This window comes from Phocoena phocoena, chromosome 8, assembly GCF_963924675.1.
Source record: "Phocoena phocoena chromosome 8, mPhoPho1.1, whole genome shotgun sequence".
Lineage (NCBI taxonomy): Eukaryota > Metazoa > Chordata > Mammalia > Artiodactyla > Phocoenidae > Phocoena > Phocoena phocoena.
The window spans coordinates 10,605,725-10,625,612 of record NC_089226.1 but is presented as its reverse complement, the minus strand read 5'-3'; the positions used below and the strand labels follow the sequence as shown (position 1 = coordinate 10,625,612).

Sequence of the window (19,888 nt, the reverse complement as noted above, 5' to 3'; positions counted from 1 at the left end):
CCTCCCCAACCCCCACCCCCGTCCATGGAAAAATTGTCTTCCACGAAACCGGTCCCTGGTGCCAAAAAGGCTGGGGACCTTTAAACCATGTTTGTATTGTAGCTCTAATCTAGGAGAGTCATAGTCTCCTAGGTAATAAATGGTACTTTTATTTACTACGGGGGTGGGAGGGGCATCGGAAAAGAAATATCTTTTGTGGTGGATAGGTATTCTTGTCTGTACTTTTACGATGAAGAAACCAAGGCAAGGATCCATTACGTGACCTCATTTCTCCAATGTTGAGTTTTTCCTCTTTGAGTGGGGCTCAGAGACCTGACTTTAACCTTGCTTTTTACCCAAGGACAATGTAAATACCACTCAGTATATTTCAAGATTAAAAAACCATACTTATACAAAGTCAAAAGCATCATTAGGGCCTTGGCCTTCTGATTCAGAGATCCTTAGATAATGGTATTTTCCTTGGACGGATTTGCCTTGGAAATCCTTAGTGATGGACTGTAACCCCCAGGGTTAGATGGGTTACAGCCCTAGTAATTGCTTGGCTGTACAGTGCTTTGTACATTGAACATTTACAGGACCAGTTCTGTACTACAAAGGAAAGCTGAACTGAAGCATTTAGCCAAGTAATGCCTCAAAAATATCCTTCAGGCGAGTGTTCTGTTACTGGCCCCTTTTCTCTGCCTCACTTGAGCCTTGGAATCCTTTCTTAGGTGTATTGTTACTTGGATCTGAGTAGTTTACTAGCCATGAAATAGACAAATTGATCTCAGGCTCTCAGTATGAAATTCAAGAAGACTTTCATTTCTCTCAGGTAGATGGCATTCTGGGAATTGTAGTTCAAAATAATTAGTCAAAGCCTTGCCTTAAAACGGAAGAAGATCTCTTTCTTCTTGCTTTTATGGGCAACCGTTTTAAAAGCTGCCTGACAAAATCACTTGAGCCCTACTCTTGTGTTTTGATGTTACTAGAAGCTCCTCAAAGCAATTACTCCCTTGTTCCCCAGCAAAGTCAAGCCACAGTTCGATGTATATGGATTAGAGAAAACCTTTTACTTAATGGAAATTGGAGCAGCATTGACTGCAGTGAATGAATCAAGAGTGGAAAGAGGATCTTCATATGATAATCCTTAAACCCCACTCCAGAACTAGCCCCATGACACTCGGCACTCAGAAGAAAGAGATCAATGTAATTCCTAGAGCATTAGAGATAACCTCTTCAGCTCTGGGGCCTTCTGAAACCTCATATGTTAAAAAAAACAAACCAGAAAGCAGCAGTACAGTAACTAGTATATGTATTTGATAAGGTCTTATGTACAAAAATACTTCAATATAATTAGCTACCATTTGTAGGACTATTTGCTTGATATATATTATCTCATTTATCCTTACAAGAGGCTCTTAGATATCGGCATTATTATCCCCATTTTGCAGATAAGGAACCAAGGCTCTGAAAGTTGTGTAGGTGTACGTAGCTACTAAGTGGCAGAGCCAGAAATTTAACTGAATGAACTCTCTTTTAACATCAAAGTCTGAACCTCTAATTATAAGTATCTAGATAGGTGATCAAGGGCTGATCTGATAAAGGATTCAGTTTTGCTCTCTAGCAAAACTTAAAGGTGTAACGACTTCAGTATGGACTAAACTGAGGCCAGATGAAAATATGCGTGTAAAATTATAAATTTCAGTAAAGTAATACAAATTTATAAAGGATCCTGTGCCCTCAGAATACTATAAATATTAATGGCATTTTACTTTGGGCAGTAAGGTCATAGAGCCTATAGTCCTCAGCAGCTCTCCTGGGAAACGGAATGTTTTCATTCACTGAGCTCTCTCTCATCACCTGGGAAGCGTAGCCTTCACGAGAGATCCCATGTTCTGTCTTATAAACCACCGTGTGCCAGAAATTACTGGGTGGGAGACAGGTACAGTAAGGTATTCTTTTTTTTTAAATTTATCTATTTATTTATTTATTTCTGGCTGTGTTGGGTCTTCGTTTCTGTGCGAGGGCTTTCTCTAGTTGCGGAGAGCGGGGGCCACTCTTCGTCGCCGTGCGCGGGCCTCTCACTGTCGCGGCCTTCTCTTGTTGCAGAGCACAGGCTCCAGTCGCGCAGGCTCAGTAGCTGTGGCGCATGGGCTTAGTTGCTCCGCGGCATGTGGGATCTTCCCAGACCAGGGCTCGAACACGTGTCCCCTGCATTGGCAGGCAGATTCTCAACCACTGCGCCACCAGGGAAGTCCAGTAAGGTATTCTTAGTTGAACTGAATTTCAGAATTGTCTGAAGGTAAGAAAAGGACTCAGGAATAATAATCTTCATTTTTATGGTGGTATATAATTTTTCCTCTCAAACACTTTCATATATAGTTGACTCTTGAACAAAATGGATTTGAACTGAGCGGGTTCACTCATAGAAGGATTTTTTCAATAAATAGTACTGCAGTAGTACAAAATCCATAATTGGTTGAATTAGCGGATGTGGAACCGTGGATACAGAGGGCCGGCTCTGGGACTTGAGCACCTGTGGAATTTGGTATCCCCTGCCTGTCCTGGACCCAATCGCTCACAGATACCAAGGGACCACTGTATGTTGTTTCCGATTAATAATACAAGAATCAAGTGAAATATTGAATGATGATTTCTAGGACTTCAGTAGCAGTATGGGATAAGCAAAACAGAAAGTGGGTAAAGGGAGACTTAGTAAAAACTAAAACTCAGTATTTTAATTTCCCCGACTGTTTTGTAGGACACATTGGATATATTTAAGCTGAGGGGTGATTACTTCCTCTCGTAAGTGTTGTAGAGTTTTGTTTTGTTTTGTTTTGTTTGCTCTGGTTGGGAGAGTAAACGTGACACTTGAGGCTAGATCTAATATTCTAGTATAACCAAGAACATTCTGAGAGCTTCCAGGAGTCAACTCTCATTCCTGTTGGTTTCTAGCAGCATTCATCCACGTTGATTTATACTGTCTTGATTAGGTAGATTTTCAATTTCAGGCCATTGGCTGGCCAACCTCTTTCAAACACATTCTACTATACACCGAATTCTAGGGGTTTCACAGAGTATTTGGGGATAGCTACTAGCGTTTTGGTTATTTATTTCTGATCACGTGGGTATAGTCATAGCAGATAGGTGACTTGTCGTAGGCATTATCATTGCTGTTTTTTTAATATAAATTTATTTATTTATTTTTGGCTGCATTGGGTCTTCATTGCTGCACGTGGGCTTTCTCTAGTTGCGGCGAGCGGGGGCTACTCTTCGTTGCCGTGCTCAGGCTTCTCACTGTGGTGGCTTCAGTAGTTGCGGCACACAGGCCCAGTAGTTGTGGCACATGGGCTCAGTAGCTGTGGCATGGGCTCTAGGTGCGCAGGCTCAGTAGTTGTGGCGCACAGGCTTAGTTGCTCCGCGGCATGTGGGATCTTCCCAGACCAGGGCTCGAACCCTTGTCCCCTGCATTGGCAGGCGGATTCTTAACCAGATTCTGCGCCACCAGGGAAGTCCCGTCATTGCTGTTTTATGCTCACTGGCTCACAAACTGTGCAGCAGTCAAACCCTGATGCACTCCTCAGAGCAGGCACGGTGCCATCATGACAGACCAGCAGAGGAGGGAGTAAGGCGTGTGCCTGGGCATGAATTGTGTCTATCAGAGGCACAGCCCCCACCAGAAATGCTAAAGCCACTGTGACTCCTGGGATTGTATGGCCCTCGGAGATGACCACGGGTTCCTTTCTAGCTTATTTCCAAATGGGGATGCATTACTGTGTTAAAATAAGTAAATAAACAGTGAGTTTGAAACCTCACAAAGTGTAATTTAAATTTACATCACCTGCAATCCTGCAGGTTTATCAAGAGGATTAGGAAGGTTGTAACCAAGTAACTAAGGAGATAGTTTAATTCATGACCTCCGCTGTATTCATCTGTTTCTACTCCCTGACAAATGTGGAAATGTAGAAATCTTTGCTTACTATAATTTTTAATGGATTGAATTTAAAATAAATGTTTTTTCCCCAACACTTATATATATTGCTGAGTTTCGCATGATAGGCCCAATTCAATTTAAAAATCAGTGAATTCTGAGAGCTGTTAGGACTCTTAAAGGTCAGTCTATTCCTTATCGTAAAAGGAGAAACCTGAGGCCTGGAGTGGATAACAAATTCACCCAATTTCACACAGCTGCTCAGTGGCAAAATCTGGACCAGGACCCAGGTGTCAAGACCTGTCCAGTACTTTTTCCCATGAAGTCACAGCTACCTGGAAATTCTGTTGCTGTAAATATCTGGCGTTTAAAATACAAGAGACTCTATCTAAAGAAAGTGTATGCACCTGGACATGTTGTAAATCTGGGTCCCTGGCTTTTAGCCATTGTTTCTGGAGAATGAAAAGAATATCCAGGCCTTCCACAGAAAATGTCTGGCTTGAGCACTGTAAACTCTCACTGAACGAGAGGAATTATGTTTCTAAATAGGTTCTGTGTCATACAGCATTTCCCTCGTGAAGATGCAGCCTTTGTTTCACCTAAGATAATCTTAATTAGAAACGAGGTACTAGAATTTTACATTGCAATTACTAACACGCCCTCTTAAGATAATTTATTTTCATTTAACACTCAGATTGTCCTTGAATCAAGACTGGCACTAATAAGAACTTGGGGCAGATATCTGGTTATTTTGCAGCCATAAACCTGTTGTCAAAAAGAAAAAAAAAGGGACTTTAGTTGGAATTATCTAAACTCTATAATTGCAGTAAATAAAATTCACCAGATAACAATCCAGTCCCTTCAATTGAGTGTGTTTCTAAAGACAGTCTTTGGCCTTTGGTTCATTAAAATACCTTTCTTCTATTAAGATGTTTAATATTTTTAGCAGAAAAAAAGGCCTGCATTAAATGAAATTTTCTGGGTTGTAAATAGCCTCCCCAAAGCATTTCAGTATACTTGTGGAACCATTTTATTTCATACTTGCAAAAGTGATTTTTTAATCCTTTGGATTTATTTACTTAAAAGCTGTTGCTAAAAAGATTAAGATGAACACAGAACTCAGAAATCCTTGGAAACAATTGTCAGTTTTATAGCTCCTTAAAGGAGCATTAAAAACTTTACGCTTAAAAAAAACACAAAAAACACTTTACACTTAAACAGAAATTGAATTTGCTGTTCATATGCATAAAAGATTTAATGGCATATAAATTGGGAATAATTGTTCTGTTTAAAAGGATTAAATTAAACCTAAATCAATAATAACGTATGCAGTTTCAATTTAACTGCCTACTTAAAGTGGCAAATAAATAACTGCTAAATGATTAATAGCAATGCTTTTATTCACCTCCTCGACAGGCAAAATGGCCAGTTATTGAATATTTTACTGTGAGTGCAAAGGATGTTCATTGTACTAGAAACATGCTCTAATTTTAGTAATTTTTTGATTGAATACTAAACTGAATATGGGGCTCTTCGTCAAATGGAGATTTGATTTTATTTGGACTGAAGTTGTCACAGTCATGCTCAAATATGGTCCATTAGAGCTAGCAGACAGGATGGCATACGCATGTGAGACCACCCTCCCCTTCCTGTCTGCATCCATTTCTAACCTGGGCATCTGAAGGGCAGACCTGGCATCTGTTGTCTGAACAGCAACAAAAGCATTGTGTACTCATTGTCCGTATAACCTTCCTATCAAATGCGGAGGAAATGAGGTATGTGTTTTGTGTGCACAAGATTACTGATGAAGGAGCACTTCACACTCATTTTGTTCCAGTGTGTTGACCTGGACCACACAACACAATTGAGCTTCTCCGCACACAAGCTCAGAACAATGGGGTTCTTTAGTATCATGTTCTATTTCAACCATTAGATTTGTTTCTGTGAAGTATTACAGCTTTCCATGCTCGATAGTTTGCAAAACATAAACTCCCATTTGCCTCAACACATGGTTTCCATCAAAAAGGGAAGAAAGGGGGATGTTTTAAGACAATCATGGCAGGTGTACACGGTACAGTGTCATTAAAGCTCTTAGAAGAGCCACACTTTCCGATTCTCATCTTGTAAATACACATTATTAGAGTGTCTCTTCAAACGATCGGCTCAAAAACATCCTTCGCAGCCAGAGCAACTCATTATGTCTGATTTGTTTCAAACCCTTCTGTATTTTCCAGGTTTCACTTAAAATGTCCGTCTTTCCCAGGGCGTGTGAGATTGCTTCTGTGGGCATCTAAGCATGGCAATTTGTTGAGGCTGGAAATTACGGCTCTTTCTGAAGGTCTAAAGTAATTGAATTCTCCCAGTTTTATCTTCCTCATCATCCTCCAGCAGTTCTTAAAATATCTCATCATGTGGAAACACCGACATTTCTTAATCCCATTTCCTAAATTACAGTTCAAACAGATTCTCCATGCTGCCTAGGTCGTGGTAAAAAAAAAATTGGATTTTTAAAGATAAGTGTTCGTTCTTTCAGGCCACTAAGGTCCCACTTAGTGCATCATGAGACAACTTTGTCCTGGAAATAACTTAAGCCCTAGGGAGAGAAGAATCCCTTGAGATCCATCAGGAGGAAGCATAGTACACACCAGTGTTGTGTCCTGGTGACAGAACACGACACACAGCAAGCAAAGACCAGTGATGGAGCTCGTTGGCACGTGCTTTTATAACCGGCCCTTCCTGGGACCTTCCTTACTCCATGCTAAGAACATAGTTCTAAACATATATACGTATATAAATGTGCTTAATACTTCTCAATGACTATGAGGTAGGCACTATTATTTTTTTTTTAGGTAGGTACTATTATTATCCTCATTTCATTGATGAGGAGCTGAAGCACAGAGAAGAACAATAACTTGCCCACACTTCCACGGTAACTGGTGGCACCAGGAATTGAGCGCAGGCAGTCTGATTCTAGGACCCTCGTCCTTTGACTTTCTACGGTACCATTTCTCAGAACCAGAATATTCCATATCATTTATTCCATGAGACTGAGGGGTGTCTATAGCCCTGACTGTGGACATCATGCCATCATCAACTAATGCTAGTTAAGTCTGGTGACCAGTGTGAGTGCCAGTTTTCTTAGTATAACTGCAGAGATGGAAGTCAGAGACTCCATTTCCTTCAATCATCAAAGACTACCTAGTTGTTAAAAAGAGTGGGCATTCCTCGCTTATTGACTCTTGTGAGTTCATCATAGGGTCACAGAACAAGAGAGTTGGAATGAACTTTGAGATATCATCTAGCAATTGGATCTGGAAATAAGAGGTCAACATATTTTCATTGATAAACAAGGTCTGTCCTCCTAGTTTAAATGCCCATAACATTCTGTACTTCTGTACTGTTGGTGCGTAAGATCCGTCCGCCTGTCTTCCTCACTCAGCAGCCAGTTCCATCCGCCTGTTTCTGTTTCACTCACCACTCACCTCCAGCGCCTAGTACTTGGGGAGCCACTCAGTACATATTTGTTGACCGGCCAACTGACTGACCGACCGATTCACTAACTCCCCTAAGGCAGGCCCTGCAACAACACCTGCTTCACCACCACCTCTGGGATTGGCTGTGTGATACAGGGTGAGTTACTGGACAGGAGCCAGATCCCAGGGCCAACTGCCAGGGTCTATATCCTGGCTGCACCACGTATTAGCTCTGTGACCTTGGAAAAGTGACAGAAGCCTGTTTCTTCATCTATTAAATGGGCCTAATAATAGCACCTCCCCATAGGGTTGCCATAAGGAGAAAACTAGAGATCCACTGTAAGCTTTCCCTAGATCAGCATGTAGTAAGTAGTGTGTACTCTGTGCCATCTTCCCGAAGCCAGCACTCTACAACCCACCCAGAAGAGCAGCAAGACAGTGGGCTCCAATAACGTGTGTGACTTTTAAAGGTTGCCAACCCCTGCTCTAAATAGTGCAGAGGACAGGGCTACCTGTTCTAAAACTTTGCCCCCAAAAACCATATGGCCTCTGTACATAATCCTTTCCAAAAACATCACTTTGCCTATCCAAAAGTATTTGTCTTACTATAACATCTTTGCTCGCTAATTAAATGATTTTTACTTAATTAAATAAATCCAAACTCTCAAGTTAATGCAGCTAAGCCAAATCCTTCACAGAGTTTACAAAGCCCTTCAAGATTTCACCTCTGCTTAACCCTGAGTTCTAATCCTCCCACCTTCCCTTTTATCCACGTAGAATTTGTTCTTTGAAAGCCCCATGTTCTCTCTCCCCTCCATTCCTTTTTACGTGTTGTTTCCTCAGCCTGGCTTACACTTCCTGCCCTTCTTAGCCTTCGGTCTCAGCTAAGCCATCACTTCCTTCAGAAGGCTGCCCTTTCCCCCAAGATGGGATTGGATGTCCCTCCCGAGCCCTGGTGGCCACTCATCACTCTAATCACAAATAGCTCATTTCCTGGTCTGTATCCCCCACTAGGCTGTGGGCTCACCACTGTATCCCCCTAACTTAGTATGTGCTCAATAAATATAGAATCAGTGAGCGAGCAAATGCACGAGGAAAGTTAAATTCTGTCGAATCAAGTGAATGAATGAACGAGGAGAGTTAGACTCACTTTTTCCTTTCAATATATCATAGATATGGGAAATGGCATGTTTCTTCATTTCAAAAAATCTTTATATCTTTATTTACTTGAAGATGTACTTTCATCTTTTCTTCCCCATCTAAACAACCACTGCTGAACCTTATACTTAATGCAGCACAAGATAAGCCCTAAAATTATTCACTGATTTGGTCCAATGCAGGAAGTTTTTCTGCATGTTTAGATTCTCGTTTACTGCTGTTGGTTTTTTTTTTAAATATCTAAAAAAATAAATAAATAAAATAAAATAAATATCTAACGCTCAGTTATTGATTGAAGCATCACTTGTTGCCTCTTCTGCCCATAGCACAGGGTAGAGGTTAGGGAAGGAAGGATAACCCTCTGTCCCTGCTGCCCAGGACCTTAACCAGGTGAGAAGATACGGTTGCCCAAGTGAAATAACCACAAATACAGAACATGAAGTAAGCTATATTGTCTCATTTTGATTTTATGTAACCTTGAGAAATAAACAGAACAAATATAATTGATCCCTACTTCCAGATGACAGAAACCAGCTCGGAGGTGACATGATTTGCCAGCTGATGCACAGATAGGTAGTGGCAAACCCAGAACTTAAGCCCAGGTCTGTCCAGTCTCAAATCTAGATTATGCCCTGCTGGCCCCCTCCCTGCCCCTGGGACACTACATGCCCAGTGACCCTTGGAGCCAAGTGAAAGGCAGGGCCCAAAACTCCTGTAAGTTCACATGAGGGGACATCACATGGAGAAACCTCCTCAAAGCCTCAGAGGCAGGCAGCCCTGTGGAGTTTCGGGAGCGGGGAGTTGCACGGTTTGATGTCAATTTCCTGACAAACGTGGACCATCTCCATTCAGGCACTTTGCTGGAGGAGAATATCATTTTTCTTCCCTTGGTGGAAAAGGAAGAGAAGCCTATCCCAAGAAGTTTTCTGTCTTAATATGTGAACTAAAAATTCAAAGTGACAAGGGGAATTCCCAGGCAGTCCAGCGGTTAGGACTCAGCACTTTCACTGCCGTGGCCCGGGTTCAATCCCCAGTCGGGGAACTAAGATCCCATCCTGCAAGCCTCGCAGCGCAGCCAAAAAAAAAAAAAAAAAGACACTGAAAATTCAAAGTGACAATTAAGCAAGACATAGGAGTTGGGGCTTTCTGCTCTAGTTTTTGCTTTACATCAAATCAAAGAACTCTAGGCCCACATTAAGAAGATTAAATTAACATTAGGGGCACCATTAGTTTGTTTACCCAGCATAAAATTATGTCCTCTATAAATGGGAATATCAAATAGCATAAAAAGCCCAGATGATTTACATTTTCTTTTTGATTAGAGGATTGCATCTACTGTACCAAGGAAGGAAAATCTCTCCCATTTAGCTTTTGAAGATCAAAGCAGCCATTAAATATGCCATATTACCAGCATTTTTTTTTCTTTTTTGGTTAAGACTAGGAGGTACTTTGCAAATTGAGATCGTCATGGAGAGAAAGGGAGGACTTTATTTGGGGTCATATGTACTGATTACAGACCAGTTCACTCCCCTCAGGCTGGACCCTGTGCTTAACCTTTTATTCAGATAGGGCTGTCTACAGCTTAAAGCTCACACTGACCTGTCTACTGAGTTTTGTGTACATAGACTTGACCAAGAGAGTACAAACTGAGAGCTTTCAGAGGCATCATCTGATTCCAAAAGTTAGGGATCTTTCTGTAGCACATTTGATAAAATCTACAAAGACGAAATGAAGTCACAAGTAAAAATCACTGATACAGGAGGATGAACCTATGTAGGTATTCAGTTGGGATAAGTCTTGCTTTCCTCCCAGGAAAGGCTCAGACTGAGTCGTTGTTCAGGCAACAGTCGAATTTCCCTTCCCAGATAAACAGCTAAATGTGTAGATCACTAGCTAAGTGTGAAATCCATTTTATCTTCAGCAGCTTGGTACATACTCAACTTATGGTGTGTCTTAAGTAACAGCATTCTTTGCATCAAGGCCATTTACTGGTTTAACATTATAGACATTTGTTTTCCAGCATATATAAATTAACCATCCCCCATTTTTTTAAAATCACTGAATTGTACACTTGATTTTTTAAAATTTTAAAAATAAATTTATTTATTCATTTTTGACTGCGTTGGATCTTCGTTGCTGTGCACAGGCTTTGTCTAGTTGCAGCCAGTGGGGGTTATTCTTCATTGGGGTGCACGGGCTTCTAATTGTGGTGGCTTCTCTTGTTGCGGGGCACGGGCTTTAGGCATGCGGGCTCAGTAGTCATGGCTCGCAGGCTCTAGAGCACAGGCTCAGTAGTTGTGGCGCACGGGCTTAGTTGCTCCACAGCATGTGGGATCTTCCCGGACCTGGACTCGAACCCGTGTCCCCTGCATTGGCAGGCGGATTCATAACCACTGCACCACCAAGGAAGTCCCCATCCCCCATTTTTATTCCATATTTCAATGAACTTAGGTAATTATGACTTTTTGCCCTCATGTGTAGTGTGTAGGTCTAATTTGAGCCTGGGATGTGTCTTTCCCATGTAGATAGTAAAAGGAAAAGTGTAGGAGAAAGATGGAGATGATTTCGAATAAGATGATCAGCTAAAGAGAATGAGTAAATCTGTTTGGATAAAGGACTTGACATTTCTTTTCTGCTTTGGGCAGTCAACAACCCATAGAAGACAAATACTCAGACCTGCGATATGACCCAAATTGGAAGAGGAAAAAAGAGGAGGGGAAGTTGTTGGCTGTGGAAGCATTGCCAGAGTCTGTGGACAGCTCTGCAGAAAATCTGACTTTGAATCCACTTTACCCTTCCAAGGAGACTTCGATGGAACTCTCAGAGGGGAAAGGTGAACAGAAGAAGAGCCCACCGAGCACAGCCTCCTTACTTGGGAGTGAATTTTTAAGCCCAAACTACGAGCATGGTGCCCATCGCAGCAGGCCGTTTTCAGGGCTGAGCAGCAGTGACCCGGAGGAGAAGTCCAGCAACCTCTCTCAGTACTTGAAGAGTTCAAGTTCACAGAGTGAGGTATTCCTGCCAGGATCACACGGCCCTCGGCGAAGGAAGTCCAAACAGTATTTTGTGGAAAAAAACAAACTGACTTTGGGATTACCCACTCCGAAAACAGACTCTTATCTTCAACTTCACAATAAAAAAAGGCGGGAAACTCACCCAGAACAGGTATGTAGCAGCTACTTAAAAATCCCTTCTGAGCACTAGACTGGAATTTGCCTTTGTTTGAAATGGCTAGGTATCACTTCCTTTGGGATGGTGACGTCATTGTAACCACCTGGCTGAGTAAAATGAACTCCGTGTCCCTTGCCCCTCTTTGAAGAATCAAGGGAATTATTCCACAAAGTCTTAAGAGCAAAATAAAAGCCATCAATGGCTTACAGTGCTGTAATTCAATTATTATATTCAAAATGTTTCTATTCAAGGGACCGTAGAATTTTTTTTTTAAAAAATTCTGTGTGCTCCATTAGATAAAATACAGGGCTGAGAGTTTGATTCCCTATGTTGGTTGCCTTTGTTCCCACTAAGGCACTGGTTTTCAACCCTATTAAATTCCTCCAGTACATTAGAGGTGCAATGACACACTCATATCAATAACAGCAGCTCACTTACAGAAGTGATTCTCAACTTAGATTCTGTGTACATATTGGGTGGTAGTGCAAGGAGGGCAGGATACAACATGAGTATTTTATTATCCAGTCGATTCTATTATCTTTCTATTATCTTTCCAACTTTCACTGATAATCACTGTACAGTCTTTTATCCTGTGCAAATGATGTGATACCATTACAAACTTTAGTCTCCCCATCTATAAAATTGGAATAATAATAAGTGCCGTCCCTTTCTCATCTGATCGTTTTGAGGGTATATTCTATCCCAGATGATGGATTCAAAACCTGTTGGAAGGGGGCTTCCCTGGTGGCGCAGTGGTTGAGAGTCCGTCTGCCGATGCAGGGGACACGGGTTCGTGCCCCGGTCCGGGAAGATCCCACATGCTGCGGAGCGGCTGGGCCCGTGAGCCATGGCCGCTGAGCCTGCACGTCCGGAGCCTGTGCTCCGCAACGCGAGAGGCCACAACAGTAAGAGGCCCGCCTACCGCAAAAAAAATTCAAAAAAAAAAACCTGTTGGAGGACTTCCCTGGTGGTCCAGTGGTTAAGACACCACGCTTCCACTGCAGGGGGCACAGGTTCGATCCCTGGTCGGGGAACTAAGATCCCGCATGCTGTGCGGCACGGCCAAAAAACAGAAAAAAACAAACAAAAAAAAGCCTGTTGGAGCCAGTAAACTTAGTTCTATTTCATGGGTGCACATAAAGATCACATCTGCCCACTTCCTAGTTGATATGTTCGTGAACATGGGAAAACTGGCTGGATCAGTGCATCCACCACCCTTGTTGAGGAGACAACTTGAAATTCATCACCCACTAATGTGGGATCATTTTCAAATATGAAGGAGAGGTTATTACATTAAATAGGCATGCCCTTAGACCTCTCCCAAATTCAAACTGATATTATGTAGAGTACTCTCACCTGTTCTAACCTGTAAGTATTTCCTGATAGAACAAGAGGGATGAGGTGGGTGAACATTTGTGATTTTTTCTTCTTAATTGAGAAACTCCTTATATGGTCTTAAAAGATTATGTCACATCCTTGCTTTTGTAACTAATAATAAAACAAAGGAATGGGTGTGTATATTTAGTTGATTATCAAAATGAATACTTAGCTGACTTCAAACAGAATTTTTAACATTTTTGACTCAATTTTAGTTGTTAATGTACTTTTCCATAAAACTTCTGTGAAATTTTGAATTTTGCTTGGTTGCTCATTTTAAAATATAAATTCTATGAAAAATGTTTATAGCCAATAATTTCTCCTAGACTAGGACAATATTTTTCCTTTATTTTTAAATGTGTTCTCTCAAAAGAGAGAGGTCAAAAAAATAGTGAGGCCAAAAAAATTAGTTATATCTCTAATAATAAAAGTGAAAAAAGATTTCTTATAAACTCTTTGATTTTGTAATTGCTAATTTTTCTTAATAGTTATAATAACTTAATTTACAAACAATATCATGGTGTGTTGCCAGTGATTCCGTAGCATAATTTTCTTCTCATTATGCCAAGGAGGAAACTTTAAAGCATTTTAGGCTTGCCCAGTCTTTAAGCTTGTGAATTATTCTTTGAAGTGGCCATTGACCTTGTCCACCACTTTCTCCAGGTTCAAATGTTTAAGGGCTGATTGCTAATTATATTCAAAATTGTTTCTTCACCATTTTCCAACCTATATTTCCTTCATTTTACTCCTGTTCTTTTAAAAAAGGATACAAATTAGTTTGACCTTACAATGATAGAATGATAGGTATAACTTGTTTATTGAATTATAGTCAGTAGCATGGAATGTGCTCCTTTCAAATCGTTATTTATATATGCAGTATGTGCAGGTTTTAATACCAGTGCAGGTTATATGTCGCCTGATGAGCAAGAACTATGCTTTGTATTTATTTTTAATCTTCATGGTAATTAGCCTAACACATTGTAAGGGCTCAGTAAGTACATGGGAAATGAAACGTGTCTGTCTTCCATCACCTCCAAACTATTTACCATCTCCTTCTCTTTACTGTGATTTGAAGTTTATGCGGGAGAAACGGTATTTCTAGAGCAGTGGTTTGAAATTCTGGCTGGATTTTAGATTCATCTGAGAAAAAAACCCAAAGTGATTCTCAGCTCTACCCAGACCAGTTTACGTATCTGGGTGAGATCCCGAGCATCAGTATTTTTTTTTAAAGATCCTCAAGTGGTTCTAACATGAAGCCAGGTTTGAGGAGCATTGCTCCAGACTAGAGCAGTGGCTTTTGTCCTTGGCTTCACATTGGAATCACCTGGAAAATGAAAAGAATACTGGTTCCTTGGCCTGCAGCCCCGAAACTCTAATTTAAGTCATCTGGGGTACACCGTAAGCATGGGGAGCTTTCAAAGCTCCCCAGGTATTCCTAGTGTTTCATTAAGACTGATCTAGAGCAGTGAGTCTCAAACATCAGAATCATTGGGAGGTCTTGTTCCTGGACCTAACCCAAGGATTTCTATTATCTTTAGAAAGATAATTTCTATTATCTTTCTGTTATCATGTAGGGGTAGGGTAGGGCCCAAGGATTTGAATTTTCTACATGGTTCCAGGGGACGCCACTTCTGCTACCAGGCCAACACTTTAAGAAACACTGATCCTTTTTTCCCTCAAACTTTAAGATACTTATGAACGCCCTGAGGATCTCGTTAAAATACAGATTTTGATCCAGTAAATCTGGGGTGAGACTCAAGAGTCTGCATTTCTGTCAAGCTCCGAGGTGATGCCAAGGCTGTTGGGTGCTTGGACCACACAGAAAGAACATAAAGGGTTTTTCGGAAACCTACAGTAACAATTGTGTAAGTCAGTACCCATTGACCCTTGATGTTTGCAATGGCTGATCAGATTATTGTGTTGATTTGCGGGGTGGGAGGTAAGAAGTTGGGGTGGCAGGTTTGGAGGCTGTTTTATATTAAGCAGCATCCATCTGGAAGGTTTTCATATTTGAAAGTCTGTTTTCCCCTACTCATTTCTTTGAAAGAGATGACAAATATCTTAAAACTAGAAATACTGAAAGGATACATGACCTCTGTTGTTCAATGAATGAATAAATGTCAATTACCATTACATGGCCAAGAAAACCCAGCTTTTTAATATATCATTTTGTTGCAAGCCTCCATGCCCAGTTGAATCAGACAGGGTCTTAAGCAGTGTATTGTATTTGGGAAGATTTGAAAGTCTAAGAAGTTCACAACATCCCAGTAAAAAATGTGAACCTTTTTTTTTTAAAAAAAAATAAAACTTGAAAAGTTCACATTAAAAAAAACAGGCAAGAATAATAAAGCAGGGATTTCCCTGGTGGCGCAGTGGTTAAGAATCTGCATGCCAATGCAGGAGACATGGGTTCGAGCCCTGTTTCGGGAAGATCCCACATGCTGCAGAGCAACTAAGCCCATATGCCACAACTACTAAGCCTGGGCTCTAGAGCCCACGAGTCACAACTACTGAGCCTGCATGCCACAACTACTGAGCCCGCATGCCACAACTACTGAAGCCCGCTTGCCTAGAGCCCGTGCTCCACAACAAGAGAAGCCACTGCAATGAGAAACCCGCACACCACAAGGAAGAGTAACCCCCGCTCGCCGCAACTAGAGAAAGCCCACATGCAGCAATGAAGACCCAATGCAGCCAAAAATAAATAAAATAAAATAAATTAAAAAAAAAAAAGAATGGTAAAGCAAGCTCTGGAAATTAAGAGTCATGAGAGAATCTAGCCCCACTAGATAACAGAGTATATTTTAAGCCTCATTAATTAAATAGTAGGGTAATATTTAATGTATATACAGACAGAAAAATAGAAGAATAGAAAGTCTAGAAATAGAACCAAATTACTGTGAGAATACATGATCTGATATTGTGATTTGATAAAGGTAGGACCCGATTTGAGGTCCAAAATCTACAAAATGCTGATAGATTTGACTACAGTTGACCCTTGGACAACATGGGTTTGATCTGTACAGGTCCACTTATTTGTGGATTATTTAAAAAATACATACTACAGTACTACACGATCTTTAGTTGGTTGAATTCACAAATACAGAACTACAGATATGGAGGGCTGACTGTAAAGTTATACATAGATTTTCAACTGCGGGGAGGGTCAGTGCCCCTAACCCCCACTTTGTTTGGGTCAACTGTACATAAATATCAAAAGCTTCTGCAAGAAAAAAGGCATAAGAAAGCCAAAATATAAAGAACTAGAAAAAATATTTCTAATTCATATCACAGCCAAAACACTAATAGCTCTAATATATAAAGAGCTCCTAGAAATAAGAAAAAGACCAATATCCCAATATAAAAATTCACAAAAGATATGAATAGATAATTCACAGAAAAGTTAATACATATGGCTATTAAACATATGAAAAGATATTCAACTTTGGTCATTATAAGAGAAATCCAAATTAATACTACATTGGGATTCCATTTTTCATCTATAATCAAACCAACAAAATTCCCAGTTTTTGCCCAGTTTACCTCTGGACAAAAAAGTATAGTCAAGCTGATGAGAGAATAAATTGGATTAACTAGTATGGGGGACAATTTGTTAATATCTACTTAACATACAAATACTACATACACTCCTTGAGACAGCAAAGCTTAATGGCCAAGAGTATAGGCTTTCAAGCCAGGTTGCTTGACACTGACACCTGCTAGCCATCTGACCTTGGGCAGGTTGCTTAACCTCTCTGTGCCTCAGTAACCTCATCTTTAAAATGGAGATAATACTAGTACCTTCCTCAAAGGATTATTAAGAAGATTAAATGAGTTAATATATGGAGAGTGCTTAAATCAATGCCTGGCTTATAGCGAGCACTATATACATGTTAGTAATCATTATTTTTTAAATTGACCCAACATCTTCCACTCCCAGGAATGTATCCTAGTTATATGTGTGCAGTTTTGAAATAACCCTTGAACAAAATCATTCATTTCGTCCTCATTTCTAATAGCAAAAGATTAGAAAGTACCCAGATGTCTATATATGGGGAATGTGTAATAAATTATAGTATATTCATATAACAGAGTACACTGTAGCTATTAAAAAAATGAGATGTTCCTCATGAACCATTATGGATGGACAACATATCAGGATTTATTATTACTAACAGAGAAGCTAAAGTTGTATAAAAGTGTATACAGGGGCTTCCCTGGTGGCACAGTGGTTGAGAGTCCACCTGCCTATGTAGGGGACACGGGTTCGTGCCCTGGTCCGGGAAGATCCCACATGCCGCGGAGTGGCTGGGCCCGTGAGCCATGGCCGCTGAGCCTGTGCGTCCGGAGCCTGTGCTCCGCAACGTGAGAGGCCACAACAGTGAGAGGCCCGCATACCGCAAAAACAAACAAAAAAAACTGCAGTGAGGTACCACCTCACCCTGGTCAGAATGGCCATCACTAAAAAGTCTACAAATAGCAAATGCTAGAGAGAGTGTGGAGAAAAGGGAACCCTCCTACACTTTTGGTGGGAATGTAAGTTGGTGCAGCCACTGGGGAAAACAGTATGTAGGGTCCTCAGAAAACTAAAACAGAATTACCGTATGTTCCAGCAATCCCACTCCTGGGCATATATCCAGACAAAACTATAATTCAAAAAGATACATGCACCCCTACTTTCACAGCAGCACTATTCACAATAGCCGAGACATGGAAACAATCTTCATCGACAGATGAATGGATAAGGAAGAGGTAATACATATATACAATGAAATACTGCTCAGCCATAAAAAAGAACAAAATAATGCCACATTTGCAGCAACATGATACAACTAGAGATTATCATACTAAGCGAAGTAAGCCAGAAAGAGAAAGACAAATACCATATGATATCACTTATATGTGAAATCTAAAATGTGACACAAATGAACTTATTTACGGAAACAGACTCACAGACACAGCAAACAAACTTATGGTTACCAAAGGGGAAAGGGGGTGGAAGAGGGATAAATTAGGAGTTTAGGATTACCAGATACCAACTACTATATATAAAATAAACAACAAGGTCCTACTGTATAGCACAGGGAACTATTGGATTGGCCAAAAGGTTTGTTCTGTATTTTCTGTTAGATGGCTCTAGTAGGGCTTCCCTGGTGGCGCAGTGGTTGAGAGTCCGCCTGCTGATGCAGGGGACACAGGTTCGTGCCCCGGTCCAGGAAGATTCCACATGCCGCGGAGCGGCTAGGCCCGTGAGCCATGGCCGCTGAGCCTGCGCGTCCGGAGCCTGTGCTCTGCAATGTGAGAGGCCCGTGTACCGCAAAAAAAAAAAAAAAAAAAAAGTGAGAAAAGATACATAGGTGGTTAATTGTAAGAGGGTGGAGGGGGAGTAGGGTGGGAGCAAAACTTTTCACCTTATACCTTTCCATATCTCTTATTTTTGAACCATGCCTATGTGTTTAGAATGTACAGTGTTTTGTAGGAACCCTGGTAACTTTACACCCCCCTGATTGCTCAGGGTCACCTGAATTGCACTTTTGCTTGAAAATAATGGCTCAGAGTAGAACCACTAATTTTTAAATTCAATTTCTCCACAATCATTTCACCATTTTTCATAGATCTGTTAATCTCACATTAAAATGCACTAGAAAAATCACGTTTGAATACATTGCAAAATCTTAGTCACATGATGTGTAAGGCAAGGAACTGATGTAAAAACCAACACACGCTAGACGGCACATAAGTATCACAGTCGGCCAATAACTTTGCTGGTGAATATTCAGTGCTTACTTTTTTTTTTTTTTTTTTTTTTGCGGTACGCGGGCCTCTCACTGTTGTGGCCTCTCCCGTTGCGGAGCACAGGCTATGGACGCACAGGCTCAGCGGCCATGGCTCACGGGCCTGGCTGCTCCACAGCATGTGGGATCTTCCCGGACCGGGGCACGAACCCGTGTCCCCTGCATCGGCAGACGGACTCTCAACCACTGCACCACCAGAAAAGCCCTCAGTGCTTACTTTTATTTATGATTTGTTTCATAACCATAAGTATTTGTCTGAAACTCACTAGAATTTGAGTCAATTTATGATCTACCATTAAAGGAAATTGTCTCTTCAACAATGAGCTACCTTTTTTTGTTGTTGTTTTTGGCTGTGTTTGGGCCTTCGTTGCTGCGTGCAGGCTTTCTCTAGTTGTGGTGAGCGGGGGGCAACTCTTCATTGCGGTGTGCGGGCTTCTCATTGCGGTGGCTTCTCTTGTTGCGGAGTACGGGCTCTAGGCATGTGGGCTTCGGTAGTTGTGGCACGTGGTCTCAATAGTTGTGGTTCGTGGCTCTAGAGCACAGGCTCAGTAGTTGTGGCGCACGGGCTTAGTTGCTCCGCGGCACGTGGGATCTTCCTGGACCAGGGCTCGAACCCGTGTCCCCTGCATTGGCAGGCGGATTCTTATCCACTGCGCCCCCAGGGAAGTCCTGAGCTACCTTTCTATCTTGATTCTAATGTGACTTTGAAGGCTGATGAAGGCGAGATTTAGTACAGACTCAGAAAGGAGCAGTGAGTGCTTTATACGTGTTATTCTGGTTTTTTCCTTGAAATTTCTTAAAGAAATTACAGATACTTTGCAGTGTGCATATAGAAAGGTTATTCAATTAGCTATGGCCTTCTAAACAATATAAAGTCCTATATAGAATCCACTACCCATTCTGAGCACCAGCACATCTTTGAGACTGTTGCTGGGGTCGCAGGTAACTCAGCCAACAAGCATTTATTGAGCAACAGTGCATGCTGGGTACTCTTCTTAGTGCTA

At 41.2% G+C, this 19,888-nt stretch overlaps 1 protein-coding gene across 3 annotated transcripts in view; it reads left to right on the top strand.

The window, feature by feature from the left end:
* Positions 1-19,888, top strand: part of JHY (junctional cadherin complex regulator) — a 64,581-nt gene that overhangs the window by 3,632 nt on the left and 41,061 nt on the right. For all 3 annotated transcript variants that reach the window (XM_065882943.1, XM_065882942.1, XM_065882941.1), the window contains exon 2: positions 11,187-11,706. In XM_065882943.1, coding sequence (XP_065739015.1) covers positions 11,187-11,706 — 520 coding nt within the window. The remainder of the gene's footprint in view (positions 1-11,186; positions 11,707-19,888) is intronic.